The following is a 25,813-nucleotide window of genomic DNA, read 5'->3' as shown; positions in this document are numbered from 1 at the left end:
TCAGTAGGCTATCGAGATAATGAATGCACAAGTGAACACTGAACAAAATTCCCCTGTCACTGCTGAAGCCTTTTTGCTTCCAGTTTTCAATCTGGACTATAGTGCAGTTGAAAGGAGAATTTTTGGATGGATGTATGAAAACACTGTTAAAAAAATAGAAGCATATTTGTAATGATACTTTGCTTTTGCAGCCAAAACCCTACTGCAGATGAAATTTTGTCTTGGTCTCAGAATTTTGACAAGATGATGAAAACACCAGCTGGGAGGAACCTTTTCAGAGAGTTTCTTCGAACAGAGTATAGTGAGGAGAACCTGCTTTTCTGGCTTGCGTGTGAAGATCTAAAGAAGGAACAGAACAAGAAAGTTATTGAAGAAAAAGCAAGACTTATATATGAAGATTACATTTCTATACTATCACCAAAAGAGGTAAAGCTGTAAATGCTACATTTGCATTTTCTGTTAAAGCAGAAATGTTATACCCTGGATTGCCAGATGGGGGTCTCAAAGTCTGCCTGATTTGTCAGATGAAAGTCTAGTATGGACATTAAATCAGGAAAGGAAGGGACAGAAAAAGCAGAGACACAGGTGCTGGGTCATTTAGCATCATTGACCACACCACCTCAAATTTCTCTGTAAGGCTCAAGAGACTCCAGTAAGAGAAGGCTGAGAAATAGGTATAGAATCATAGGATGGTTTGGGTTGGAAGAGACCTCAAAGATCATCTAGTTCCAAACCCCCTGCCATGGGAAGGGACAACTTCCACTAGACCAAGTTGCTCAAAGACAGTTGCTCTTTTGCACCTCGTTTTTGCACCTGTGAGAGGTGCTCCAGCTCTCTGATCATCTTTGTGTCCCTCCTCTGGACTTATTCCAACATGTCCATCATGTTCTTCTTATGTATGCTTCTTCAGTAATGCTACATGCCTGCCAGAGAGAGGGAGTAAGTAATGCAAATGGATTTCTGGAGAAAAGACAGCAAAACTAAGGAATTTAAATCAGAATCATTACAGATTTATCTTTTGCAACAGCTGTCTCGGAGAAAGTCCAAATTTGCACTGGTTATTCCTATGTGAGAATCCAGGAATGGAGACCATGTATTTTCTCTAATGAAAGGTATGATAGTATCTGGGAAATTATGTAAGATTGTCTATAATCCTTAAACTGAAATAGGCAAATTCTGAAATCATCTTCACCTGGAGTAAAGAAAAAGCATCCCCTATCAAACCATATCTTGGAATAGTGAGATACATAAATATATAAGCACTATTGAAGAGTCTTTTTTTAGGCCATGTCATGTACGTTTAGCTCCTTTCCCTTGATTTTGTGCATTGCATCCGACTACATACTCAATGATGTTATGCTACTTTATACTCACTGTGGACCTTGCTTTCTGTGCTGCACTCAGTAATAATTTGCAACTTCATTCATATGAATGAAACCAACAGCAATTTACAGCTCCATTATCTTCTCTTGTGCCATAGTGTATACTTTTGCTCTGGAGTGAGAAAACCAGCAGTACAGCAAGCTAATAATGAGATTTTCTTATAATATCTCTAGTACATATATATGTGTTGAATGCTCAGTTGTCTTTTTAAGCTAAGATCAACCAGCAGTTAAAATTCAACCACTAAGTGTTGTTTGACTTAGATTTAACAAAACCACTCACAAACTTGATGCACTGGACGTGTGCAGATGTCATCAATCCAGTTGTCCCTGCTCCTGGAATTCTTAAGAGGCAAACAAGAACTGTTTGCAATGCTTTAGATCAGCACAGGAGCTGAAAAGCTCTTGTTCATCCAGCCATCCCGTTCCAGATTTTATCTTTTAGCATACAAGCTGAAATATGTAGCATCACTTGTTCAGTGATGAAGTTATTGAGGCAGAAGGTCTTAGTGTTCTAAACACATACCCTGTGTTCATCTGCTTAGCAAGGAAATACCTTTAGTAATTCCAACTAGTTTTGCCATCTGGCTTTAGTGACTCACTGAGTAACTACAGTGTAAATTAATAGTTCCATAATTAATTTTATTTTTCATTCTATAAATGCAATTAACTTGTACTGTATTCAATGGCACAAAGCCCCACCATCCTGCCAAATTCGAGTTGTTAATCCCAGCAATAATATTTGATAATGAAGAACCAATTAGCTAGCTGCACAGACTGTTTTTGCTAAGATACATGCAAGTGCATGTGTGTCAGGGGGAGAATTGCTTAAATCTTAGTGTGTCATTTCTGTGCTACAGAAATGCAATACTCTAGGACTGAAATCTATTCAATAAATTCTGAAGACACACGGCTGCAACACTGCTTCTCAAAACTACCATAACACTACACCCCTGCACGCTGTTGTGTCTGTAAGCAGGTGGCCCCTGGCTGAGCAGCCCCACCAGTCTGTTCATTCCTGCTGCGCAGTCTGGCCTGCTCACACAGCTACATCAGTTAGACAATGAAAAATGCCTGGGTTGAAAAACAGCATAGAAAAGAAATGCCACTTTCAGATAGATCAATTCCTTAACTCAGCTAGCTGTGGGGCTGCCCAGACAGCAGTGCCAGCGCAAGGGAGAGGAAGAGCCAGGGTGGGAAAGGCTGTTCATGGCAGCTCATGCAGCACTGCTGCCCATCCGTAAGGCGGGCGCACAGCCCCGGGGTGCTGCCTGCAAGCCTAAATGAGTGCTTGGGTGGAGAGCGTGCATTAGGCAGCCATAACGGTTATTCTGCAGAGATAGCATACTGGAGTAATAGGTACAGTTTGCTAGCACGAATCGGCAACAGTTTACTCACAGTTAGGCTGCATCACAGTTGTGCTTTGTAACTGATAACCAAGTAACAGCAAATACTGGAGGAGAAAGAGCTGTGTGAGGAGAAAGCCTGCTGTGGCAGCAACATACTCCAATATGCCAACGAACCGACAATGACAGATTCTACAGTTGGTACTGAAGATATAATGAAAATCTATATTTACTCCTCCATACTATACCATACCACTGTATTTCAAAGACTTTGCTTTACCACATATAAAAACCCACAAGCTCATACATCCACACATGTTCTGAGTTTTCATCTCAGTTAGCATCCCTCACATACCAAGGTATGTGTTCATGGAGCTTTCCAGGGTTGAATTCAATCCTTCAGACAACATCAATATGTATTTATAGGGTTACAGAGTAGTAGGGTCAGACTGCAACCTGGTGTAAATCACAGTAGCTTAACTAATGTGTGCTTGGTATTTCACTGCTCAGAGTTTTAGCCTTTTTCTTCTTAGCTGAGTAAACCCTTGCTAGCCCCAGTGGGCTTTCCATCTACTGCAATTTCATTTAATCCAGAAGGCATTAATTTTACTGGTTTTACAGCATTTTGTGGATAAACTGTCCATTCACTCAAATTTCTAAATGATTTTCTAAAATCCTCTGAGTATTCATCCCAAATGTAATGTGGCCTTTTTGGAGTTCATTACAAATGGAAAGAAAGTAAATGAGAAGCTAAAATTGAAACTTGCTAACCACTTCAATATGGACATATGATATCCTGAAAGTATAAATTATCAGATGTTAAAGTCTTGAAAAGAAGAACAAATCTGAAATAGTTAATATTAATGGGGAGATTAACATGATAAAAATTATAAAAAACTGTGGGTAATTTGTGAGTAATAAGTGCGGTGCCTGAAAAAAAAAAAAAAAAAAAGAAAAAAAATGTGTAAGGCAGCCAGATGAGAATGTTGAATAGAAAGCTTCTAAAGATTTAACCACATATGGTCAGGAAAAAAATCTCTCTGAATTTCAGCTCTCTGAATGAGAGTCATTCAACATTCTTTTCAGAGAAATAAATATGTGAAAAAAAAAATAAGGTAGTATAACATAATTTTTGGAAATCCAGGTTACTGCAGAGCTTTATTTAGCTGTACTGTATTTATTCTGTTATACAGCTGTATTTCATCTCACAGATCTTAAGATGGATGCAGAGATCACATCAAAACTGAAGTAGAGTCAACGGTCTTAGTCTGTAATTGTGTGGTGGCTCTGATAAACTCACACGTTCAATGGAGGCCTGAGTAATAACGATATAACATATAACAATCTTTCTGACATTATTGTTCAAGATTAGTCTTTTCTTATCTTTTTCAGGTTAGTCTTGATTCCCGGGTGAGAGAAGTGATCAACAGAAACTTGCTGGATCCCAGTCCTCACATGTATGAAGATGCCCAGCTCCAGATATACACCCTAATGCACAGAGACTCTTTTCCAAGGTTTTTGAACTCTCAGATTTATAAGTCTCTTGTTGAAAGTATTACAGGCTCTACTTCTGAAACTTAGTTTTAATTTTCAAACAAAATAACTTGATTTTTTTGGGGTGGGTGGGATGGAAGAAAAGTAGTTTAATAACATCTGGAGCTGGGTTCCTGGAGAACTACAGTTTAGCACTACTCAGGCTACTGTGAAGAAAACAAATACATATTATGGTCTCTGTCTACATTTTTACCAAGGTCCTCCTTGCTTGAGATGGCATGGGAGGGGAACAATGGATTTGCCAAAATACATTTGTTTCACACTCCTTTCACCTTACTGGAGTCAAGATTGCAATGATGTATTTGTAGTTTTATGAACAGTCTCCTTGTGTATCCTCACACTGCATGTGCAAGGTAAAACTGCTTCACTTATCACTTAGTTGTTGCAATATTTAATCCAATAACATAAATTATATCTGTATTTAAGAACTTTTTTTGTGCAATACAGTCTTATGGTACATAGAAACAATTGCAGCAAACCAGAAAGAGGCTTGCATTTTTTAACATCACTAACTGAAAAAAGCCAATTTTTAAGGTGTAGCATTACTAAACATGCTCTACTGAGTACAATACACTGACTTTTTGAAGCCAATATTTCTGTACAGAAAAAAAGAGCTATTTATCACTGTTTATTTAAAACAAATCAAGCAGAGGATTCCTCTGGTTGTTCACTGCCAAAACTGTGGCATTTTCATTACAAAGTTTGCAATGTCAAAAAAAAGAAAGAAAAAAAAAGAAGAAAAAAAAAAGCACAAACCACTTAAAGGGATCCATATCTGGGTGACACAGTCTATGCGCTGATATTGTTTAATTGTTAAAAGAACAAAGATTTTCAATGTACATTTCAGATGTCAGATACTGTAATTGATTTATTAAAGACTGGCTATCCAGTTCTAACACTGTTGTATAATGTTATGTAGTTCAGAAAAAAAAAAAAAAACAAAAAACACAAAAAACACAAAAAACAAAAAGCTTGATAATTTAGTTTTTTGAATAAAGGAATTTAATAAAAGATTGCCTACATGTAGCATTTTAGAGCATTTTAGAACATTTTGATGAATTGCATCTGTCCTGTAAGATTATTTTTTTTCCTGAAAGCTAAATCCGGTAAAAAATGTTTTTAAACAAAGTAATGTTTTACGAGGTGGCGGGTTAAAGAAGACTTATCTTAGCTTCTAGCCTCATTGATTTTGAGTAACTCCTTGAAAACAAGGGGTTTCAAGAGTAATATTAAACCAAACTTCAAGGGCTCCTAAACCCACAGTCCTTACCCAAGCAAAATGCCTATGGAAACGCAACGGGTGTCTTTCCTGGGTAAAGAATCCTGTACTGAGCCCTTAATCAGAGCTAAGGCAGCACAGTACTCCCATTGCTTGGCTGCCATGGTGTTTTTAATAGGTGTTTGCTTGGCCTTTTTGTCAAAAATGTCCAATTTCAGGATGCATTTTGATGTTTAAAGAGACAGTGACTTGGAACTTAAAAAAACCCATCTTCATAGCTACCATATACAAGCAAAATGAGCATTAGCATCCTTCACAAACTGCTATAGATATACCAAGAAATGGCTTTGAATACTTGTTAAAAATATATATATATACATGTATGTATATATGTGTGTATATATATATATTTAATACTAACAACTCTGGTCTTATACTAAGACTTAAGAGGCAAGGTTCTTCTCGCTTACATAGGACTAAACATGGCATAAGCCCATTGCTTTCGATGGTGACCAGAAGGTCTGGCAGTTGTGTCCGTGAGTTGAATCTAGCCCCAACACACTTGGCTCCAACCACCCAGTTACTCCTTGCAGGCAGCCTCCGGTGCCAGCTTTCGCTGGAGCCGCTGCTGCCCAGGTGGATCTGCTGCTATACAGTAACTGGTAGGACGCAGGTCTTCGTTTATCTTCTGGGGCTTATTTTTTTCCTTTGTTTTACTACCTCTCATTTTTTTAATTTATTGAACATGCTTCAAATAGCAAGTCTGGGGAATTTTTTAATCATTCTTTTTACTTGAAACCTGTGTGCTTTTTTTGGATATATATACAAAAAATTTAACGAAATGTTTCTTAAACTCATTTGGTTTTGTAATTTATATAGAATTCAGGAGATGATTAAAAGGGCTATTCTCTATTCCCTATGCAAATATTTTAACTGTTGTAGTGTTTGAAAAAATGGGATCTAAAAAAAAAATCTGCAAAGTGGAAAACAAATCTGTTTACAGTGGCGTTGCTGACTATCCTACCATATTCAGCACTTTTAAATATTGTTATTTATGAAAATGTAGTTTAAAATGCAAGACAAAATATTTATAAATGTTTCTTTTAATAAATACCTGTTTTGTCTGAAAGTGTTATTGTGTTATGACAACTTTATTCATGTTGGTTAGCTACTTACCATTATGAATAAAACATTCAATTATTATACTGGTAGAATAATAGCTATATTGTTTACAAATCCTGAGGGGGGGGGGATTCAGTAAGAAAGGACTGCCTCCTTCAGCTGTGAAATACTGTTAGAAACAATGAATTTTTCTGGGTTTTTTCTTAATTGGAATTTAACTATGGTCCTACATATGTCTAGTATCATTTGATTACAGTTATATTTACTGTGGTACTAAACATACAGCATCATATATGTATATATTTACATAGTGTAATTTCAAGCTTGTTGATGTTTGAGGCACAATACATCTAGTCCACACATCTAAACAAGGTGTAAGAGACAAAACTGCATGCATAAGTCTTTACAAATGTAGACTTGAATATTCTTAATGTTACTATTTGATGGTGACCTGCTAGTCATAAGCTATCTTTATAAGATATTTCACACAGGTAGAAGTTCTTGTCAACATTGACAAGTCATCCTTTCAAGGACAGTTTTAAAGCTAAATGTATGGGCCCTAAAATATTATCTCGCTTTCTAGCATAAGATTCCAAAATCTGTCTTCGGAAACTGTTCCATCATTTTGAAAAATATTACACCAGTCTTAAGTGTAATACTGCAATGAAATCACGTTCAAAATTTCTTGTCTTAAATCCTCTATTTGGAGGGATTTAAAAAATGAACATAACACGTGAAGTTTCTTTCTTGGAGCAAATGCTCATATTAAAATGTTTAATATACATTTCATCTATCAGTTTGGGTTTCCCAAATTTTTTTATGAAAAAATGGATATGGTCCAAATGGACAACAAGTCGTGCTGTAACATGATCTCATTGCCTATCATACAGTTCTTTGAACACAAATTGTAAAACAGTCAAGCTATTAAACTGATTTATTGTGCATGCAGTGTACAATACACTTTGAAAAACTGCCTAAATACACTTATTCTATAGCCTGGAATAAAATAAGTATGTATTTAACTTGTATTTCAGTTTTTCATGAGAATGTATATAGCAAGAGAACTACAGAAAGTGAGTTATGTTTTTGTGACTTGCCCAGTGTTTAATCTTTTCTGTCAAATACAGCCTAATGCCAAATAGCGACAAATAAGCAGAGCATTTGTGTACACTCCTGACCTTTAGGTTTCAAAGAAACTGAATATATATTGTATTATGCATGTGTTCAACTTAGCTGTTGACAGTCAGCTTTCGTATGAGCTGAAAGTAGTCTGGAGCACCCAGGATAAAACAAAACCAACCCCAAAACCCCACAGATAGGATCAAGGGTATTTAAATTAGACTGAAGGCACATATGGTATGAAGGAGATTAAAGGTGTGATGGACAAAAGACAGGTCAGTTACACACGTGGCTAGGCTGCGTGTTAACCAGCTGAGTCCAGGCAGCAACATACCATGGAAGTATGGCCATAGTGCTTCCAGGTCCACAGCTCGTCCACAAGTTGCTTGAGCACCTCTGGAGTCCACATAATCCATTCGCAGGACAACAGAGTGGACAAAAACCAGACTTAAGCTAGTAATAGCTCTGCTTAAAACTAAAAGCATGCTAAAGTGTCTGCTAGGCTGTAGGCTAAACCAAGCAAATAAAGGAGACCTACATTCTACCTTTATCAGCCAGGGTTTAAGCTGTCACCTGATGCCAAACTTGCTCCCTTAGGCAGCAAATTTGATCACAAGGAGCATCTGCCTGTGGAACCAGTATCTTTAAAAAAGGTGGGGAGCTCTTTTGGTGAGACAGCTTTCTGGACTGACCACGCCATGAGCCTGCTCAGGAACCGGCAGCTTCTTCGTGCAGTAAGTGCTTGCGAAAGTCACTTAACATAAGTATTCCACAATGCAAAATCAAAAGCAAAGCTGATACAAGAAATTCTCTGAACTTCAGAGACTCTACACCACAAGGAGTAAAGCTCACACCTCTGTGTCACAATGTCTGTCAGCCTGCTCCCAGCAGTCTTAACCCAGCCAACAACAACCCAAGTCCTTATCAAATCCAACAATGCAAAAATTTATGGTTGCATGTAGACAGACAGCTGCAATTTCTGCTCCAAGTTGATTTGAACCATGTCTAACTACCAAGTCCAAACAGGGTTTTTCTTAGCCCATAACGCTGTTATTTTTGAGGAGACCCAAGAGTAGCACTGTAGCACATTCTGGCACATGGCTGCAGTGACAAAGGTCTAGTCCTGTTCACCAATACCCTGAGTACATTTGCAGTGACAAAACATCAGCCCCATTCACATAGGTCCTGAATACTTCTGCCAGCAGCAGAAGTGACGTTTGTGGAATGAACGAACAAAGCAACAATGGTGCCAAAGTCAGTGGGGAAAAAACCTGACATAAACGTTGTCTGCATATTACTTTAATGTTACACCAAAAGCCAGATTTTGCCCCTTCCTTCATCCTCACTTTGTGGAAATCCATCCTTCCAATTTAAAACAGGGATACAATTCAGGTGATTCAGAGACTGACCATCAGTCATTGACTCACACAACCTGTTTTTATCTTCTTACAAGCTTTACATTATATCACCCCCTACTCTAAATGTCCTGAGTTCTGCATCCTGCTCTCACAAATGGGGTTCACACAGCTGTTAGACTCTTATAATTTCTTTTATTATTACAGAACACCAAAATATTTGGTCTATTAAATGCATAAATATTTCCTTTACCCTACTGAAAGAAGGCTTCAGGAACCTTCATGGGCAGGCAGTAGTGAATGTAAGGGAAGCTTTTGGTGGGTGAGATCTCATAAGCAACAGCCTGGGCTGTTTATCAGCGCCAGACCAGCCACACAGACTGTACATTCTCCACAAAGCTCTTTGAATGTGATTTTACTTATAAATTATTGCTACAGTGTATTCTGCCAATAAACCTTATTCAAAGTGGTGCGTTTACAATCATAGGGAAAAGTTTTTATCCAACCATTTTAATTGAACATTAAACATATTCCAAATAACAAATTCTCCCATTGACCATATTGCCTTTGGATTTCCACAATGGAACAAAACTTCCAAATTTTCATTTCTGACTACCAAAACTACTTAGGTGTGCAAGCATTACTCTTGCTTTTGTTACTACATTCATGAAAATAACAATTTACTAATAGCATATATCATATGGAAGTTACTGTTATTCCACTGGTGTAATTTAGTTATAAAGTATGATTACCTAGTTTTGTTAAGACATGAACAAGGACAGAAGAATGGCAAAGACCACTTTGACTCCTCCAATTATTGCAAGATAAAATACTGCCCAATAACATTATAGGGATAGTTGCACATTTTTATAATAACTGTCTTGAGTGTAGCCAAGAATCTCATTAATGATGCTATCTGAAAGAAGGTTACTATGCCACACTGTCTGCATACTTGAGGGGATTTGCCAAGATTATCCCACAACACCCATCACATCACATTTACTCAGTGACTGCATCTTCACAGCCTTCCAGTCTAAAACTTTAATGTAAGACACTGTACTCGGTAAATGGGCAGTCTTTTAGTTTCCTCCACTAATCCCTGAGGTAAAGGCTCCTTCAATCACCCTTTTTTCTTCTGACAATGCATTTGTTTTCCTCTAAATGCTTAATTTTGCACCTGCTTTTACTGTGGAGGTATCCTTCCACAAACATTTATGACTTCGTCCTCCTCGGGGTATTTTGATTCTCAGAATTTCTTCTGGAGTGACAGGAGACAACCTGTAAGTGACCTGGACACCCCCAGCCCCAGTCGAGGCTTCCCACTTCCCCTTCACATGAGCAGCCCTGGAGGCTGGCTGCGGCGTTGGACACTAAACGGCCCCAGAACCCGGCTTTAAACTTGCGCTATGGAGGATTTGGCAAGGTCTGGGGCTTGGTTTGTTTTGGGTTTTTTTTCTTGTCAGGATGAATAAAAACCCCACGCCAGCACTGCCTCCCGCCCCGGCCTGCGGGGAGGCACGGGCAGGAGCCTGACCCGCCCGGCTCCCGCCGAGCCCTCAGCCCGCCCCGCCAGCGCTGGCCCACCAGAGCGCGCCCGGCCCAGGGCGCCGCCCCGCGGAACGAAGGGAGCCGAACTCCTTCGTCCCTTTCCGCCAGCAAGCACCGATAATTTCCGACTGCGCCCCAAATCGGCGCCGAACTTCTTCGGCAGCTTCCGGAAACCCGGAAGGGAGGCGGGCGAGGGCGTTCGGGTGTTTCCGGCACGGGCAGGGCTGGCGAAGGAAGAGCGCCCGAGCTCCCACCCCGGCCGGGCATGCGGCTGCTCTCGCGAGCTCTCCGCGCCGTGCAAGGCTGCCGGGCCGCCGCGCCAATCCCTCGGAGCCGCCGGGCAGCGCCGGGCGGGAGCTGCGCGGCGGTGACATGGCAGCGGCAGCCGCGCCGCGGGCTGAGCGCCCGGCCCAGCTTAGCCGACCTGTTCGCCGCCCCCTCCTTACGGCGGCTGCTGGAGGCGCGGGGCGGGGCCGGGGCGGGGCCGGAGCTGGCGGCGCGGATCCAGCAGCTGCGCGACAAGGAGCAGGAGCTGCGCGACACGCAGGAGCTGGCGCGGCAAGGTGCGGGGCGGGGTGGGGCGGGGCGGCCGCGATTTGCATATGCCGATGCCATTGGGCGAGCGCCCCCAGGCTGTGGGTGGAGGCGGGCGGTAGCGGATGCCGGCCGCGCGTGCCGGCGCGGTGGCGCGAGGGCGGTGGACTGGTGGCTGGGGACCTCCCGGGCGGTGTCCCCGTGCTGGCCGCTGCCGAAGGCCAGCAGGCCTCCTGAACGGAGGTCAGGGCACGGGTGAGCGGGAAAGGCTTAGCCCTGAGCGTGGGAGCCGCTGGAACTTGAAGGAAGAGCAGCGCGGTACTGTATTTCATATAAAATGAAGGCAATTAATCAGGGGTAGAATATTGTCCCTTTTTTATTTTCTTTTTTTAATTATTTTTTCCTTGCTGTCAAAACAGACCAGTCTGCCTGCCTGCATCCGTTTCAGCAGTCACAGTGCTGCTTCGGCGCTGTGGTGGAGCTGGGTGGCGTCAGAAGCCACACACCTCGGTGTTGCAAATAGTATTTCCTACCCTGAATCAAACTTTTGATAGCAGTTACCTTGTATCAAAATTTTGATAGCAGTTAGAAACCAAAATGCAGAAAAGGAGTACTATAAGATCAGTAAACGTTCACTAGATCATGAAACGTTCCCTTTAGTAGTTACTACTTTGCTAAATACAGATTAAAGTGCTAACTGCAGTCAGCTTTTCTAACAGAGATGGCAAATACTGTCTAAAAGCACATTTGGGTTCTTTTCTGTTCATTCTTGTCCCACTTCGGATTGAAAAAAGGAGAAATTGTTCCTGTGAACAAACTAGTCATTGACTCAAACTTAACTGAATGAAATGAAATGGAAGGTATTTCCTCAGCTTTCAAAACCTGCTAAAAAAACCAGTGTCATCAAAACCAGGCTTAGAACTTCAGCAAAATTAACACAAGGACTTAGTAACTTTGAGAACTTTGTAGTTCATACGTAAAAATATCTGTACATATTATTTTAAACTGATTTTAGAGGCTATATTATGTTTGCATCTTAAGGTATGCAACTGCTATTAATTTTTGTTATATTATTTTCTTTTTTTGCATAATAGTAGCATTATCAATGATAGAGTTTTACTCTTAACACACCTGTAATTCCTTAATTCTTATCCTTCCTTCTGCTGGCCTTAATGACTAGCCCTTATCAGTCAGTAGTTGTTGTAAAGAAAGGTAGATAGTTGGAGATGATCAAGGTTACATGTTTAAAGAGTTACAATCAACCGTGGGTGCTCTAAGCCAGCTGTAGGTAAAACCAATTTACGCATGATTATCTTTTTAACTTCCTTTTTACAGAAGTGATGGGGGCAGGGTGATAGTAAATCACTAATATTTAACCTAAATTGTGAAGTTTAAAAGTTTCATTTAAAATTGTGCTGGTGACTAAATGCAGTTACAGTGTTGAAAGGGTTTGGCTTCATTGTAAGCGTGCATCTCCCGCCTCAGCTGGATGCATTTAAAAGCTTGCTGCACACAGAAAAAAGAAGTCTACCATCTTTTTCATCTCTTGCTGCTGAATGTGTCCCTGTGCCCACCCCAATTCCACCTTTTTCATCGTGTGTACCATTTTCTCCTTTTTGGGCGTAATGTTTTTTTTCTTCTGGGCGAGTGAGCTGAATCAGTGTAGATCAGAGGCTGCTTAAGGTGTTGATATTTTTTTTTTTTTTTAATTTTATGTGTGTGTAAAGTTTGATACTGACCAGAAAAAAAGGTACATTTTAACATATCGGAACTGTAGTACAGAAAAACAAGTCTTAGTTGTAAAGCATGTGTTGATCAGTCAAGTAACACTTCGAAATTACAAGTTCCTCTTATTATGCAAGACTTCTTCCATACCTTTTTTTTTCATGATGTGTTAGAGGTTTTGCAGCTGTTCTGAAATAAATTTACAGAGATAAAATACTTGAAATTACTGCTATTATCTTCAAATTTTTGTATACAATGATAGGGGTAGTACTCCGTTTAATGAAGAGTGTCAGTTGTGGAGCTGCTGTGCTCTCTAAATCCTTAATGTTCATGTCACATTGAAATACAGAAAGTAATTTTAGAATCACAGAATGATTGAAGCAGGAAGGGGCCTCTGGAGTCTTCTTGTATTTCAGATTTTCCCATGTCTCATACCTGAACAATATCAGATAACACTCAATATCTACTGTGCATCTTTGTTCCAGACTGTATTATTAATCTAATTTTCTGACATATCTAGTATTTTGGAGCGGGGTGTGTGTGTGTGTGTGTGTGTGTGTGGGTGTGGGTGTGCTTGTGTGATGGTTTGTTAGTTGTTTGTGTTTTGGGGTTTTTTTTGGTAGAGTAAGTTCTTCATGTGGTTATTTTTTTGAAGGTTTTCTGAGACTGGCACTGATGTAAGTCTGAGGATTAACCATGCTCAAATATTTCAGATGAGAGTGAAGATTTCCAGAAACTTGCAGAAAGGGAAATTGCCTCCTGTGAAGAAGAGATAGCTGAACTGAAACACCAGGTTAGATCCCTTTAAAAGCCCCTATTTCCTTCCCATTCTTAAATTTACAAATTCAGATTGTCCTTTTATCAAAGTAAGATGTATATGATAAAACTTCTCTTCTCTTCCTCTCCCTCCCAATTGTAGTCCTCAACTGTCTGTTATCTAAGGAAAATGGAAAATGCAGGTGGTATAGACACAGCCTGCAAGGGCCTGCTTGTACCTGAAATTGTTTGAATCAGTACATCTTTATGAGTAGGTTTGTCTTGTTTGGGTGTACCCTCATGGATGTCCAGCTTTTTACCTACTGGAAACATTAAATTTGTATAGTATCACACACACCAGTGGTTTTTTGCGGAAAAAAAAATAATTAGCTTAATACTATGTAACTACTTCAGACTGTTACCTTGTGTAGATTCCACATCTTATGTTGCTTTTATGTTACTTTTCTATGTTACTTTTTGGTCTATGTACATTTTATGTTACTTAACAGGAAAATAATGATCTTTACATAGACACACTGTTACATATTCTTAATGTTACTGGTGAAGTAGAAGCTGGTATAGTCGCATTGTTTATTCCTCCCACAAGAATACAATAGTCACTTTATATTTTTGTCAATACTTAGAACTTTTCCAAAAGAGGAAGTAGTCTGTGGAGGGAAGCATCACCAAATGCTAAAGAGGGTGATTGAGAAGCATTTGCAAATCATCCCGAGTTTTGATCCAGCCTGCAAAATTGTGATACAGTTGGTTTGGTTGTAGTGTACCTTTCTTCTGCAGATCAGTATAAGGCTGGCTCTCTCTTTTTAAATAAATAAATGAATAATACAGCTGGATTGTTGTTGAAGGACTGTCCTCCTGAACATCTATACCTTCTTAGCGCTGCAACTGAGACCAGGTTAAAAGGGAATCTGATGGGAAGGGAGGTGCTCAGCTGTCTTGCAAGAACCAGCCTGTATCCTGTGGTATCCAACCATCGCAGTGCTCCTGATGCGTGAAAACTTCTGAGAAGTTTCGTAGGTCTTGAGAGAGACCTTTGTAGCTCCTGCAACTGTGAGCAGACCCGGGGAGCCTTCCTGCAGCGGAACATCCCCCCCACCTCCTCCTGACTGCTGTTGCTTCACTGCAAGAGGCATGAGAAGCCTGTCCTCAGGGCAGCCAAGGAGTTAGTGCAGGAGAACGCAACCTAGATTGATTACGGAGGACTTGCTTGGCATTTTATACTATCTCAGCTGGGGACAGCAGTGTCGGAGGGAAGTCTTAGCGGGCTGTTTTTGTATTCACAGATACTGTTGCTTTTGATTCCTTCAGAAGAAACAGACAAGAATGATCTTGTCATGGAAGTAACCGCTGGAGTTGGAGGGCAGGAAGCCATGCTGTTCACCTCGGAGATATTTGATATGTATCAACGATACGCTGCCTATAAAAAGTGGAAATTTGAAATATTAGAATACTTTCCCAGTGAAATAGGTCAGTAATGAAAATAGTTCATCTTTGTAACTTTTTAAGTTAACACACTCATTCATATGACACTTGAATTTCCTGACTACAGGAAGCTATTTTGCACTAACTTAATTTTAGAAGTGGAAGATTGCTTGAATGTCTGAGTACAATTTCCCTTAGCTTTTGTGTTTGAGAATGAAATTCCATTTCAGTAGTATTATTAAAATACTAAAGTCGTTAAGCAATAATACTTGTCTTTCAGTAGTTTCAAAAAGTAGAAATGAAACTAAGTGTTTGGCAGAAGAGAATTTAGAAAGTGATGAAGATATGTTGTTTTAGCTTTATTTATTACCAATACAGACTACATAGACTTCTCACTTGTATATGCTGTTAGACTTAGTTACTTAGTGTTTCTAGTGTTTATAGATCAGTTTGGCAGGTTGAAAGTCTGTTTATAATTATGAATCCCTTGGTGGAGAGGGATCAGTATAATTCAAACTATTCTTGAAGTTTAATCTCAAACATCTTGAATTTGTCTGAAATAACGTCATCTGAGGATTTATGTAAAGAAATGAGATGTTTGGATATAGCTCATCTGTAACAGCTAATGGATGAGCAAAGTGGGGGAATTGTTGAGACTTTGAGGGGCGAGATAAGAGATCTAATTATTTCTAAGTCTTCAACTAAAATGTCACAGGTAATCAGTTTAACAGCTTAATGCCTGTTTCTCCTTTCTTCCCTCTTCCTTATCCTCCCTTCCTGTCTGAGCAGTCCTACCTTTTTTTCATTTCTTTTTTTTTTTTTTTTTTTTTTTTTGTGTTAATTGTCTGGTTTGGTGTCCTTTCACTTAAACTGGTGAAGACTTTGCTTTTTACAACTGGGAGTTTTTTGCCTAGTTAATGTGTTAAGTCAGTTCTCATGAGCCTGAGGGCTAGCATAAGATAAGCAGAAGATGGGACTGAATGCAAGGAGTGGAAAAACTGGATCTTCTGGTGATGATGAGCTGTGAAGTCGGTTCACTGCATCTCATAGAACACTGTCTCTGCAAAGATGAAGACTGGTAGGTTTACACAACAAACTGAGGCAGTAACACATGTTAGTTAGTTTTAGCTGAATCCAGTTTACTGTGTAAGTTGTTCCACAAGGATCAGGCTGCTGTCTCTGTGTTGCTGCTGACTTCTTTGCACTGGCCCCCATGGTGATCCCTCTTCACAGAGTCTCATCACCAAGCCAATCCAACTGAAAAACAGTGTGCACACACACCCCTCTCCCCAATTAGTTTTCAGGTAATCCAGCACAAGAGAAGAGAAGAAACGCTCGTGGAGGTGGTGGAGGCAGGAGCATGTGGCTACCAACGGTGCAGTGAGAAAACCAGGACCTCCTTCCAGCAGCAAGAGGTTCAGTCAGCATAAGCCAGTGGTGAAACTGCAGTCCAAAACATGGCCAGCCAGTGGCAGGGATTTTAGGTTTTGATGGACAGATTGCTAGTCACATTTCTCAGCAGGCTAGACTTGCTAAGTCTGTGTCTGTTAATGGATCTGCAGGTTTACTGTTACCCGTGCTGCTGTGAGTAAAGCTAGCACATTTTGCTTGCTTACGTATTGCCGTAGAGGTAACGTGTTACTATAGTTGGTACGAATCAGTAGGTGCGCACTTGTGCAGCTTGCTACTTCTAGTTCAGCTGGGTTGTGAAAATTTGCCTGTATTCATACTTTCTTCAGCATTTTTTTTCTTTTTGAGTGAAACTTGAAGAAGAAATGAGAAAAACTGGGATGTTAGGATATGTAATCTGTCAGAAAACTGATCTTTTTTCAGTCAACACATAATTGCAGAGGAATTTGTAGCAAGCTTTAAGAAATGTGAAGCATCTTCTAACACTACTTCTGTTTACTTATGCCTTATTTTGTACTCAGTGATATTTTTGAGTATTATCAAGTATACCCTTTCTGTGTCAACTGTGCAGAAATTCACAAAAAATAAATATCCACAGCTCTCCTAATTGAGCTTTTCATGTCAGTGAGCTACTTTTCCCTTCTAATGAGGGTTTCTCTGTGCCCTAAGACCCTTCTTGCATAACTACAGTTTTTGATTCACTGTTCTATATTGAGGGATTAAAACAAGGTTAAAAAATTGAACGCCATGGAAGAAATACAGTTGGACATCACAAACTGGGGAGTTGAAAATCTAGGTACAGGGTTGATTTGTTGTCTGTATTCATACCTCAAAAAAAGGGGGCCCATGTCTGCACCTTCAGGATATGGAGATACAATTTAGCTTTCTATGGATTTTGCTTGTACTTCTGTGTTCTTAAAATCTTTAATAGAATTTGATTTTTAGAAGTGTTATATCTGTAAAATGTTCTAAAAACTTTCTTTAGAGTTCTTAGCAGGTGTCTTAGCAGGTGTTCAAGTTGATGAACATGAACTCAGGTTTTCACAGTATCAGAATCTCCTTCTAGAGTGACTGTTGTGGATTCAATTAGTAAATATACATTTTTTTAATTCAATGACACTGGAATTCACTATTGTCTGTTACCTAGATTTGTTACTATTTATAAACTTTTTTTTATGGTCAAGAGGCCGTTTGTCAAGTAAACTATTTGCACAGTTCAAGTGAAGGTAGGAGCAAGAAGAAGCTTCATGTACAATGCAGGTTGTTGCTGAAAGAGGAAAGTCATGTTTATCCCCATTCATGACCAGGCAAACACTTTGCCAGGAGCTGAACCAGTTCAGCCTTCAAAGCCGACAGAAATTACTGGGTTTTTTTAAATAAATAGGATCAACATGGTGCAGGCTAGATGGGTGTAAACAGAATGGGGGAAGCATCTGGGTTGTCTTTATTTTATATACCAGGGGATGGGGGGAGTTGCCCTTTCCATTGAGATAAAGACTTAGATGGGGTAAACCCCAGCAGTCACAGACAATTTCACCTTCAGAGCACAGTTTCACAGTTAGCTTCAACCAGGGCTGTCCCACCTTCCAGCCAGCTGCCAGCCATATGGTCTTTCTTTCTCAGCTCCAGTAATTTTGAGGTCAAAGTGCTAATTGGATTAGTCCACTGATTTGGGTTAAAAATTCTGTTATTGGATAGTCTTAAGTCAGGTCTGACTCAGCTTGCAGTCCTGTGATTGAAGAGAAAGGGAGTTGTGCTTGGCTACACTTTTGGTCAAAGCTCAGTCCTTGGACAAGGAGCCCACACCCTCAGAGGAACTGTCTGTAATGCCTTAGATGGGAAACTGAGTTAATACATTAATTTAGTATACATCTACCTGTATTTTCTCTTTGAAACTGCTAGGTTTTCAATAGCTATTTATTTTAAACTCTTTTGTCTTGCTGAGGGCTTGTCTGTGCACTGAAATGAGTGTTTAGGAAGTTAGGTTGTAAATTTAGAGAAAAATAAAGGCAGCCGTAGCCTTTGTCAGCCTCTTGTAGTGTATTTTCTGATCTTACTTGTATGACCAGGTTGGATGGGGCTTTGAGCAACCTGGTCTAGTGGAAGGTGTCCCTGCCCACAGCAGGAGGATTGGAACAGGAGGATCTTTAAGGTCCTTTCCAACCCAGACCATTCTGTGATTCTATGACCACATATCAAAACTGAGTAGCTAGAAATCATTTGGGAGGTAGGGATGCTATGCCACCTAAAGGCATGTTTAAACCCTTAGGTTCAAAGTGTCTGTGCTGTGCTGAGTAAGAATGGAGTTAAGGATGCTTGCTGATGACACTAGCCCGTTGCATCCCATCCGCACTCTGTTTTTGTGGACTGCATGAGCAAAAAGCAAGGTCCTACATTAAAACATCAAACTCCCTCCTTTCAGAGAGCTCCAGAATTTGGCTGAAGTCTGAATGTTAGCATGTGTGAATAAAGTGAATATTAAACAAAGCTGCAATTAAGAATTGGTTTCAGTCCACTCTTAACTGGCTTTATTGACCTACCCTAAGGGATGCTGCTGTAAAAACAGCACATTCAAGATTTAGCGCGCACATTAAAGCACAAACCCACATGTCATTATTTATGCACAGCCTCTCACCCTGTAGTGGCAGGCAGAGACAGATACGGGACTTTGTCTCAATCTGGCTATAAGATGCCACATAAAGAAAGAGCACAAACTCGCACCCTTGTTTTGCGCACATCAGCTTTCAGGATAGAGAGGGACATTTTATTTGAATAGGATCAAGCACATAGTAAAAGCTAACTACATTTGACAGGCCCATGACATGTCTGCCAGGGTAAGGTGTTTGTTGACATTTCATTGGATTTGGCTGTATTTCATATTAACCTGTGTTGGTAATACCCAATCTGAAGCAGTATGACCTAAATACTTATCTTCTGAACCAGTGTCTTGGTCATCTCTTGTTAAGTACTGTGGTGCCACTAGCACGCTCTTATCACTACAAACTTAAACTCTCCTGAACATGTCACGGATGTGGCCTCAACTCACACAGATGGACTGTGCCTGTGGTATTTATAGTAATGCCAGAAGAGGGAGAAAAGACAGAACATTACCTTTTGCAATGAATTGCTGATCATGTAATTAATATTTGTCATTGGTACTGTAACCTTGTGGACATTCATGTTATTTTACTCCTGATGTAGCCTGGCTTCTTCCTCATGTGCAGAGGTTGCTTATGATTTTTTTAGTAGTTGCTTTTATCCGCAAAGGAGTGAATGAGTTTTATTACTCAAATACATAAATTATTTTAGGTTATATAAGATTCTTTTAGAGTAAAGAACGAATCTTTTGTTCATTTGAATAGTGTTTGCATAGCAGTAGAAAGATTTCACACTCCCTGTTAGAATGAACCTTACTGATCTAAACTGAAGATTTTGAGAGAGATTCTTATTTGTTAAACTATATGCTTTATGGTCAGATTTATTCTAAACAGAATGGATTTATCTTATGGAATTGATAATAGATAATGTAAATTAAATCAGTGAAGCACTAGGTGTGTTGAACAGTGCATTTGAATCAAAGTGGTACAGATGTGTACAAATAGGAGAAAAAAATTAAAAGTCAGAAGGACAAAATTGAGATGAAAGACAAAGGAAGAAGCAGTTTAGGCTATTTTCCGCAAAGGTGACTATAAAAGGAAATACATTTTACTAAACTTGAGGGAATGTTAAATTTCTGTAGAATAAAAACATTTGCAAACCTTCTCAGTAGAGGTGAAAATCCCACCCTTCATTCTGGCTAATGTTTTTTTTCCTGCTGTGTAGGCCATTTTCAGATTCTACATTGTCTTCATTTTCCTTTTTTCAAAAGCTGCTGTCTTGTTTTTGTGGTTGATTTCCTTAGTCTAGAGATAGCTAAAACTATTTCTGCGAAGTATGTGCCTCTTCCTTGCTGTGGTTTCATGTTGCAAGACTTCAACAGCAATACTCTTTCAAGACCACCTATGTCCTCTTTAATCGTTCCCTTGACACACCACCCACTGTGCTGACAATGGCATCAGGGAACTGAGCAGGATTAGAATCCAAAACAGGTGAAAAATCACATTCATTTATAGCGTCATCACTTCTCTGATCCTTCAAATAGTTGTACTGGCGTGGCCAAAGGCTTTGCACACTAACAAACAAGGAAGAGCAAAAATGCCATGAACTAGTATTGCAACAAACTGTCATGAAACCATGATGGTATTGGACTTTACTTCCAAGTTCCAAGCTGTTCAATGCTAGTTTTTAGCACGTTGCTGTCAAGTGTTTTGCTGGATGTATTGGTAAGAGGGGCAGAAGCTGGAGTTCTGCTCACTCCAAGGGAGCAAAAGATCAAAATGAAAGAGCGAAGATAAGACCTGGGTAGGATGCATAGAGGACAAGGGGCAAAAATAACACACATCCTTTAGTTAAAGAGTTGGGGTTTTCCCCATTGAATGATAAGGTTCTAAACTAACAAAAAAACCTGATGTAATTTCTGAATGTGGTTTTCAAAATCTGATCTTTATGTAAACTTACTTTTGGTACTAGAGTTCTACTGTTGTTTATGATCGTATGTGTACATGTATGTACGTGGCTCATAGACAATCTTTATATGTATATAAAAATTAAATCTATAAAAAAGAATTTGACAGTTTTTCTTACAGGTTTACAACTATTTTTCTTCTCTGTTTAAGGTGGCCTAAGACATGCAGTTGCCAGTATAGCTGGTCTTGAGGCTTACAAGTACATGAAATTTGAAGGAGGGGTGCACCGTGTCCAGCGGGTACCAAAGACAGAAAAGCAAGGGCGCATTCATACCAGCACAATGACTGTTGCAATATTACCCCAACCCACCGAGGTAATATTTTTATCTTTTAGTATAACAGTCTTTACCATGAGCAATGTTTTTACATGCCGTATTGCTGATACTCGAGAAATATCAAGAGATATTTCTGTCTCTCTTGTTATTCTCTCTTAATGACTTTTTTATTATTAGTAGTAGTAGTAGTTTTAAACTAAGTCACATTGTTTATTTTTATCTAGGGGGGTGAAATAAAGACTTTCTGGATTTCCTCATAATCATAATCTGAAGAAAGTCACTGGCAGTTTACTTCACTAGAACTTGAAAATTCACTCAGACTGTTTTGCATGTTTTGTGGAAAACTTTACCTTTGTTACAAAGTAACAAAAGACTGAAATAGTTTACAGAGCCCGTAGAGATTTCTTTTAACACCTCTGCTTCCCCATTTTTGTAGTGTTCTCACTTTCCCCTTCCCAACTGTAGGGGTGATAATTCATTCTTGACCTATTTGCTGGGTTACAAACAACTGGTTAAGAATTAAAGCTTTGTTTTGATCTTTGTATTGTGTTGACCTAGCAAATCGCAAAAGGTGTTACTCATTCCTGTTCTGTCCCAAAATTGTCTTGCTCCTTTCTCCCAGAGACCATCTATCCATTCCAGCAAAAGAAACGTGTTCCATTTTATCTAAAAAACACTTCTTCAAGCTCAAATACAGTTTGACTGTCAGAAGAGGGTGCAGAGCTTTCAGAGGAGGAGGGAGATTAGTGCTAAGGGATGGTTACACCTTAAATTACTATTTGTCTGGTTTCCTGGCTTCCATGATGTTGCATTCCAGTCTGGCTAGAAGGATTTGTTAATATGTTTGTAAGTGGATGTGAGCTGCCGCTCATAAACAAAGCTTGATCTTGCCTGAATATACCTTGTAAAGTAAACCAACTGTGCATATTTGACATCTGTCTAGAAAGAAACAACTTAAACGTGTTATTTTATTTTTTTTCTTCTTTCTGTCTCCCATGACAGACAAGGCTCGAAATTAATCCGAAAGACCTACGGATAGAAACAAAGCGAGCTAGTGGAGCTGGAGGCCAGCATGTCAATACCACAGACAGTGCTGTACGGATAGTTCATATTCCAACAGGTGCTTCATTTTTTTCCTTAGTACAACATCTACATTGCAAAACTGCTGTCAGAATTTCTTTTGGAAGTGTGGTTTTATTTTCAAACCTAGACAACAGTAGAGCAGAGTTTTCATAGAGTTTTTTTCACTGTGTGTGTAGTACTCTAAATGCACCATCTTGTGCCCACTCCAGTTTGTAATAGTGAGGACTACTGGCTTCAGTAGGCAAGCTATTCATTGTGCCATTAAGCATGATACTCTAAAAACATCCAAATCAATTTATATGAAAAAGTTATATTTAAGCTTTCAAATAATGGAAAAGAAATTGAAAAACAGAATAGGTTAAAATCCGATGATGTGGCTTTTCATGACTAGTCTCCAAAAGAGAGATTGCTCTGTTTGCTTATTAAAATGTTGCTTTTAATTGCAGAGTCTACTCAGGATGCCAGCTTCCATTTGTCTGCTGGCTCCTTTCCCACAGATTACAAAAATAATTAGGAGGCCCATCCCCAGGGCTCAGGTTAGGAAACGTGGGAAGGATAAGATACACCCTCAAATGCTACCTGATTTTAGCTGTCATCTCTTTTTTTTTTTTTTTTTTTTTTTTTTTTTTTTATTGCCATTCCTAAGCTTTTTACTTCCCTTTGAGCAATCCACAACAGCTGCCTTGACTTTCATTGCTTTTTAACTTTTCCTCTTCTCTACCACAAACATTAGTCAGGCTTTACAGCCTCAGGGTAATCCCAAATGCTCTTTATCTTCAGGTATCCAGATTTTTGCCACCCATTTCTTCATAGTTATTAAAGCATGAATCCATTCTGCACTTGTGACATCACCTCAGTAAAGCAGAAGGTAAACAGTGGAGAGGATAGTGATATGGTGACAAAAAGGTCCTACAGATCCAAAAAGTTTTGGATTGCCTACATGTTTGGAAAGAAATCCCACAAACTAAAACCAGCAAATGATCTGAGTTTTCGCTAAAGGCAGTTATGTTTGTTAGAGAAATGTCAAAATGTATTACAAATTTTTTTGTGGTTATGCACTAGACATGGTAAATGGGGGGGTTTATAACTCACCTTATCTCCTGACTTCTTGTTCCACCTTTCCCTTCTTCATTCCTCCTGATCTCTCTTTCTTTACAATTGTCCTGTTACTTCTTCTATTTCTCTCATCCTAAGTCTTTTTATAAACCTTCATTGTGATCCAAAAACTTGTTTTTAAACAAGTCTTTTATAAAGTAATACTACATAATCTTATAAAAGCATACTGTATTCTTACCATTACTTAAAATAAATCCAAACAACAGCATAGCTTGTGCTGTCCTCTTCCTATATTTCTTCTCCCTACTCCTTTCTTAGGCTGTTCACTTCTTATCACACTTAACTTGAGCTGCATGTTCTGGGAGGAGAAACCACACCTTTTTATTAAGAAAATAGTGGCCACTTTTGTATATTCTGATCATATTCTATATACTCACTGTCTCATGTAGTATACTGCTCCTTACATCCTAAATTTCCTGAAACTGTGGTCAAAAATTACAAGCATTAAAAGCGTCTTTTGTAAGTCAGATTACACGACATAGCTTTTACTTCATTATCCACCTGTTGTCCAATGTATCAAATTAAATTTCTTATCTTATGGCTTAAAACACTTGTACAACTCAGACTGCACTTCTCTCCCCAAATATATCAGTAGATATTAATAAGCCTGGATTTTCATGTTCCCAGCCTAAAATTTGTATTGAAGAAAGAAACATCTTATTGTAACTTAATAAAAATCTAGCAACTGCAAAGCTCTCTTAGTGTGTGTTACTGTTAAGTGTTAAATGTCATGATATTTTTGGCAGGGATAATGTCTGAATGTCAGCAAGAAAGATCTCAAATTAGAAACAAAGAGAAGGCTATGCAAATGCTATGTGCCAAACTATACAACGCCAAACTGGAAGAAGAAACCAAAAAGAGAAACAATGTTCGAAAGATTCAAGTAAGATTCACTTAGTAAAAATATAATTATGTATGGGCTTGGGGCAACTCCTGTACCGAACTGCAAATAGTAAATGGCCATACAGAGGAACAAGAGCCCAGGAAGAACTTACGCAATGCAAAAAAATTACATTCTACTTCAGCAATAAAGTTCGTATATTAGCCAGACTCAAAATTTCAGTAGTGTGTACTCTCTAGAGATGTAGTGAAACAATCTGGATTACAGCACAAAGAACTGGAATAGTATTAGAAAAAGGTACAGTAAAATTGTGCTTTTACATGTTTGAGAATGATTACTGCAACAACTGCAACTACTGAACTGGTCCGAGTACTATGTAATTATAACAAATTTTGCATAATTGTGCGAGGCAGAAGAAGCTTTTGCTTTACATGCTTAATCAATATGTCACCCTTTTTATAAAAAGACAATGTTGGTAAACTGATTCTTTTTGTTCGATAGATTGGGACTAAAGGAAGATCAGAGAAGATCAGAACATACAACTTTCCACAGGACCGGGTTACTGACCACAGGATTAGCAGATCAGTGCATCATATTGAGTGTTTCATGCTAGGGGAAGAAATGCTAGATGAAATGATACAAACTTTGAGTGAATATGATGATTATGAATCTTTAATGGAAATTATTTCAGAAAATGAAAAAAAGCATCTTTCCTGAACAATGCTTTTTTTCAGCCCATTACAGAAGATGTAGACACTTGTCTGCAAAGGAGCTTCTTGGAGCAACACCCAGAAAATGCAACTGCTTTTCAGATCATGACAGACACCACAGCTTGTTTCCTCGTGACTGATAAACAGTGTTCTCACTTGCCAAGTGAGATGGGCTTGATGTAGCAGTCCACTTAAATAGTAAATTGGACTGGGTCAGAAGTAACTGCAATTTTTAACTTTCTCCACTGAGAAGATAAAGATACACCACTATTGAAAGGTATGCATTAAAAAATGAGCTATTTCTAGTCACAGTTTTCATTTAAACAGTAGTTTAAACATCACTACAGTGTCAAATAGCATACTTGAGAGAACAAAAAAGTCGTATTTTGTTTGAGTGATTGGAAGCAAGTGATAAATAAATGACCCCATTGCTAATCTGCATATTTGTTTATCACTAATACATGGCATGTGGGAGGGCTTCAAAGTGTATCTCCTTTATGTTTGCATGGCCTTCTGGCCCTTATTAATAAACACAAAAAGTTGTTTAGGAACATCCCTTGTTCAAAAAAAAAAAAAAAAGCTGTGGAAGTCAAGGGACGAGTTATATGAATTGTTTCTGAAACGGATGTTTCTGTTCCTGAGTCAAAAGTGCAAAGAATTGTTACAATATTGTTTGGCTGATATTTCAGTCTCCATTTGGCTTCGGTTTC

General features: G+C 39.1%; 2 protein-coding genes across 7 annotated transcripts in view; both read left to right on the top strand.

Moving 5' to 3' along the window:
- Positions 1–5,252, top strand: part of RGS17 (regulator of G protein signaling 17) — a 75,099-nt gene extending 69,847 nt beyond the window's left edge. For all 5 annotated transcript variants that reach the window (XM_080389156.1, XM_080389154.1, XM_080389155.1 and 2 more), the window contains 2 exons: positions 192–426; positions 4,121–5,252. In XM_080389156.1, coding sequence (XP_080245282.1) covers positions 192–426; positions 4,121–4,309 — 424 coding nt within the window. In that variant the 3' untranslated portion in view covers positions 4,310–5,252. The remainder of the gene's footprint in view (positions 1–191; positions 427–4,120) is intronic.
- Positions 5,253–5,399: 147 nt separating this feature from the next.
- On the top strand, positions 5,400–25,542 carry MTRF1L (mitochondrial translation release factor 1 like). 2 transcript variants are annotated; one of them, XM_080389148.1, is made up of 7 exons: positions 5,400–11,208; positions 13,618–13,697; positions 14,965–15,148; positions 21,229–21,392; positions 22,356–22,473; positions 24,299–24,435; positions 24,895–25,542. In XM_080389148.1, exons 1-7 carry the CDS (start codon positions 10,911–10,913, stop codon positions 25,108–25,110), a joined length of 1,197 nt encoding a protein of 398 aa, XP_080245274.1. In that variant the 5' UTR covers positions 5,400–10,910; the 3' UTR covers positions 25,111–25,542. The 2 variants fall into 2 exon arrangements, with proteins under 2 accessions (XP_080245274.1, XP_080245275.1); XM_080389149.1 differs by lacking the exon at positions 5,400–11,208 and adding an exon at positions 11,290–11,497.
- The last annotated feature ends 271 nt before the right edge of the window (positions 25,543–25,813 follow it).

The sequence above is a fragment of the Falco punctatus genome (assembly GCF_963210335.1).
Source record: "Falco punctatus genome assembly, chromosome: 5".
In the NCBI taxonomy this organism is placed as follows: Eukaryota; Metazoa; Chordata; class Aves; order Falconiformes; family Falconidae; genus Falco; species Falco punctatus.
This window is presented reverse-complemented; position numbering and strand designations above follow the sequence as displayed.

Bases quoted from the DNA above. Each gene is read 5' to 3' on its own strand.
- MTRF1L (XM_080389148.1), top strand. From the start codon at position 10,911: ATGCGGCTGCTCTCGCGAGCTCTCCGCGCCGTGCAAGGCTGCCGGGCC. The intron at 11,209-13,617 runs GTGCGGGGCGGG...CAAATATTTCAG, and splicing joins GCAGGAGCTGGCGCGGCAAG to ATGAGAGTGAAGATTTCCAG. The intron at 15,149-21,228 runs GTCAGTAATGAA...TCTCTGTTTAAG, and splicing joins ATACTTTCCCAGTGAAATAG to GTGGCCTAAGACATGCAGTT.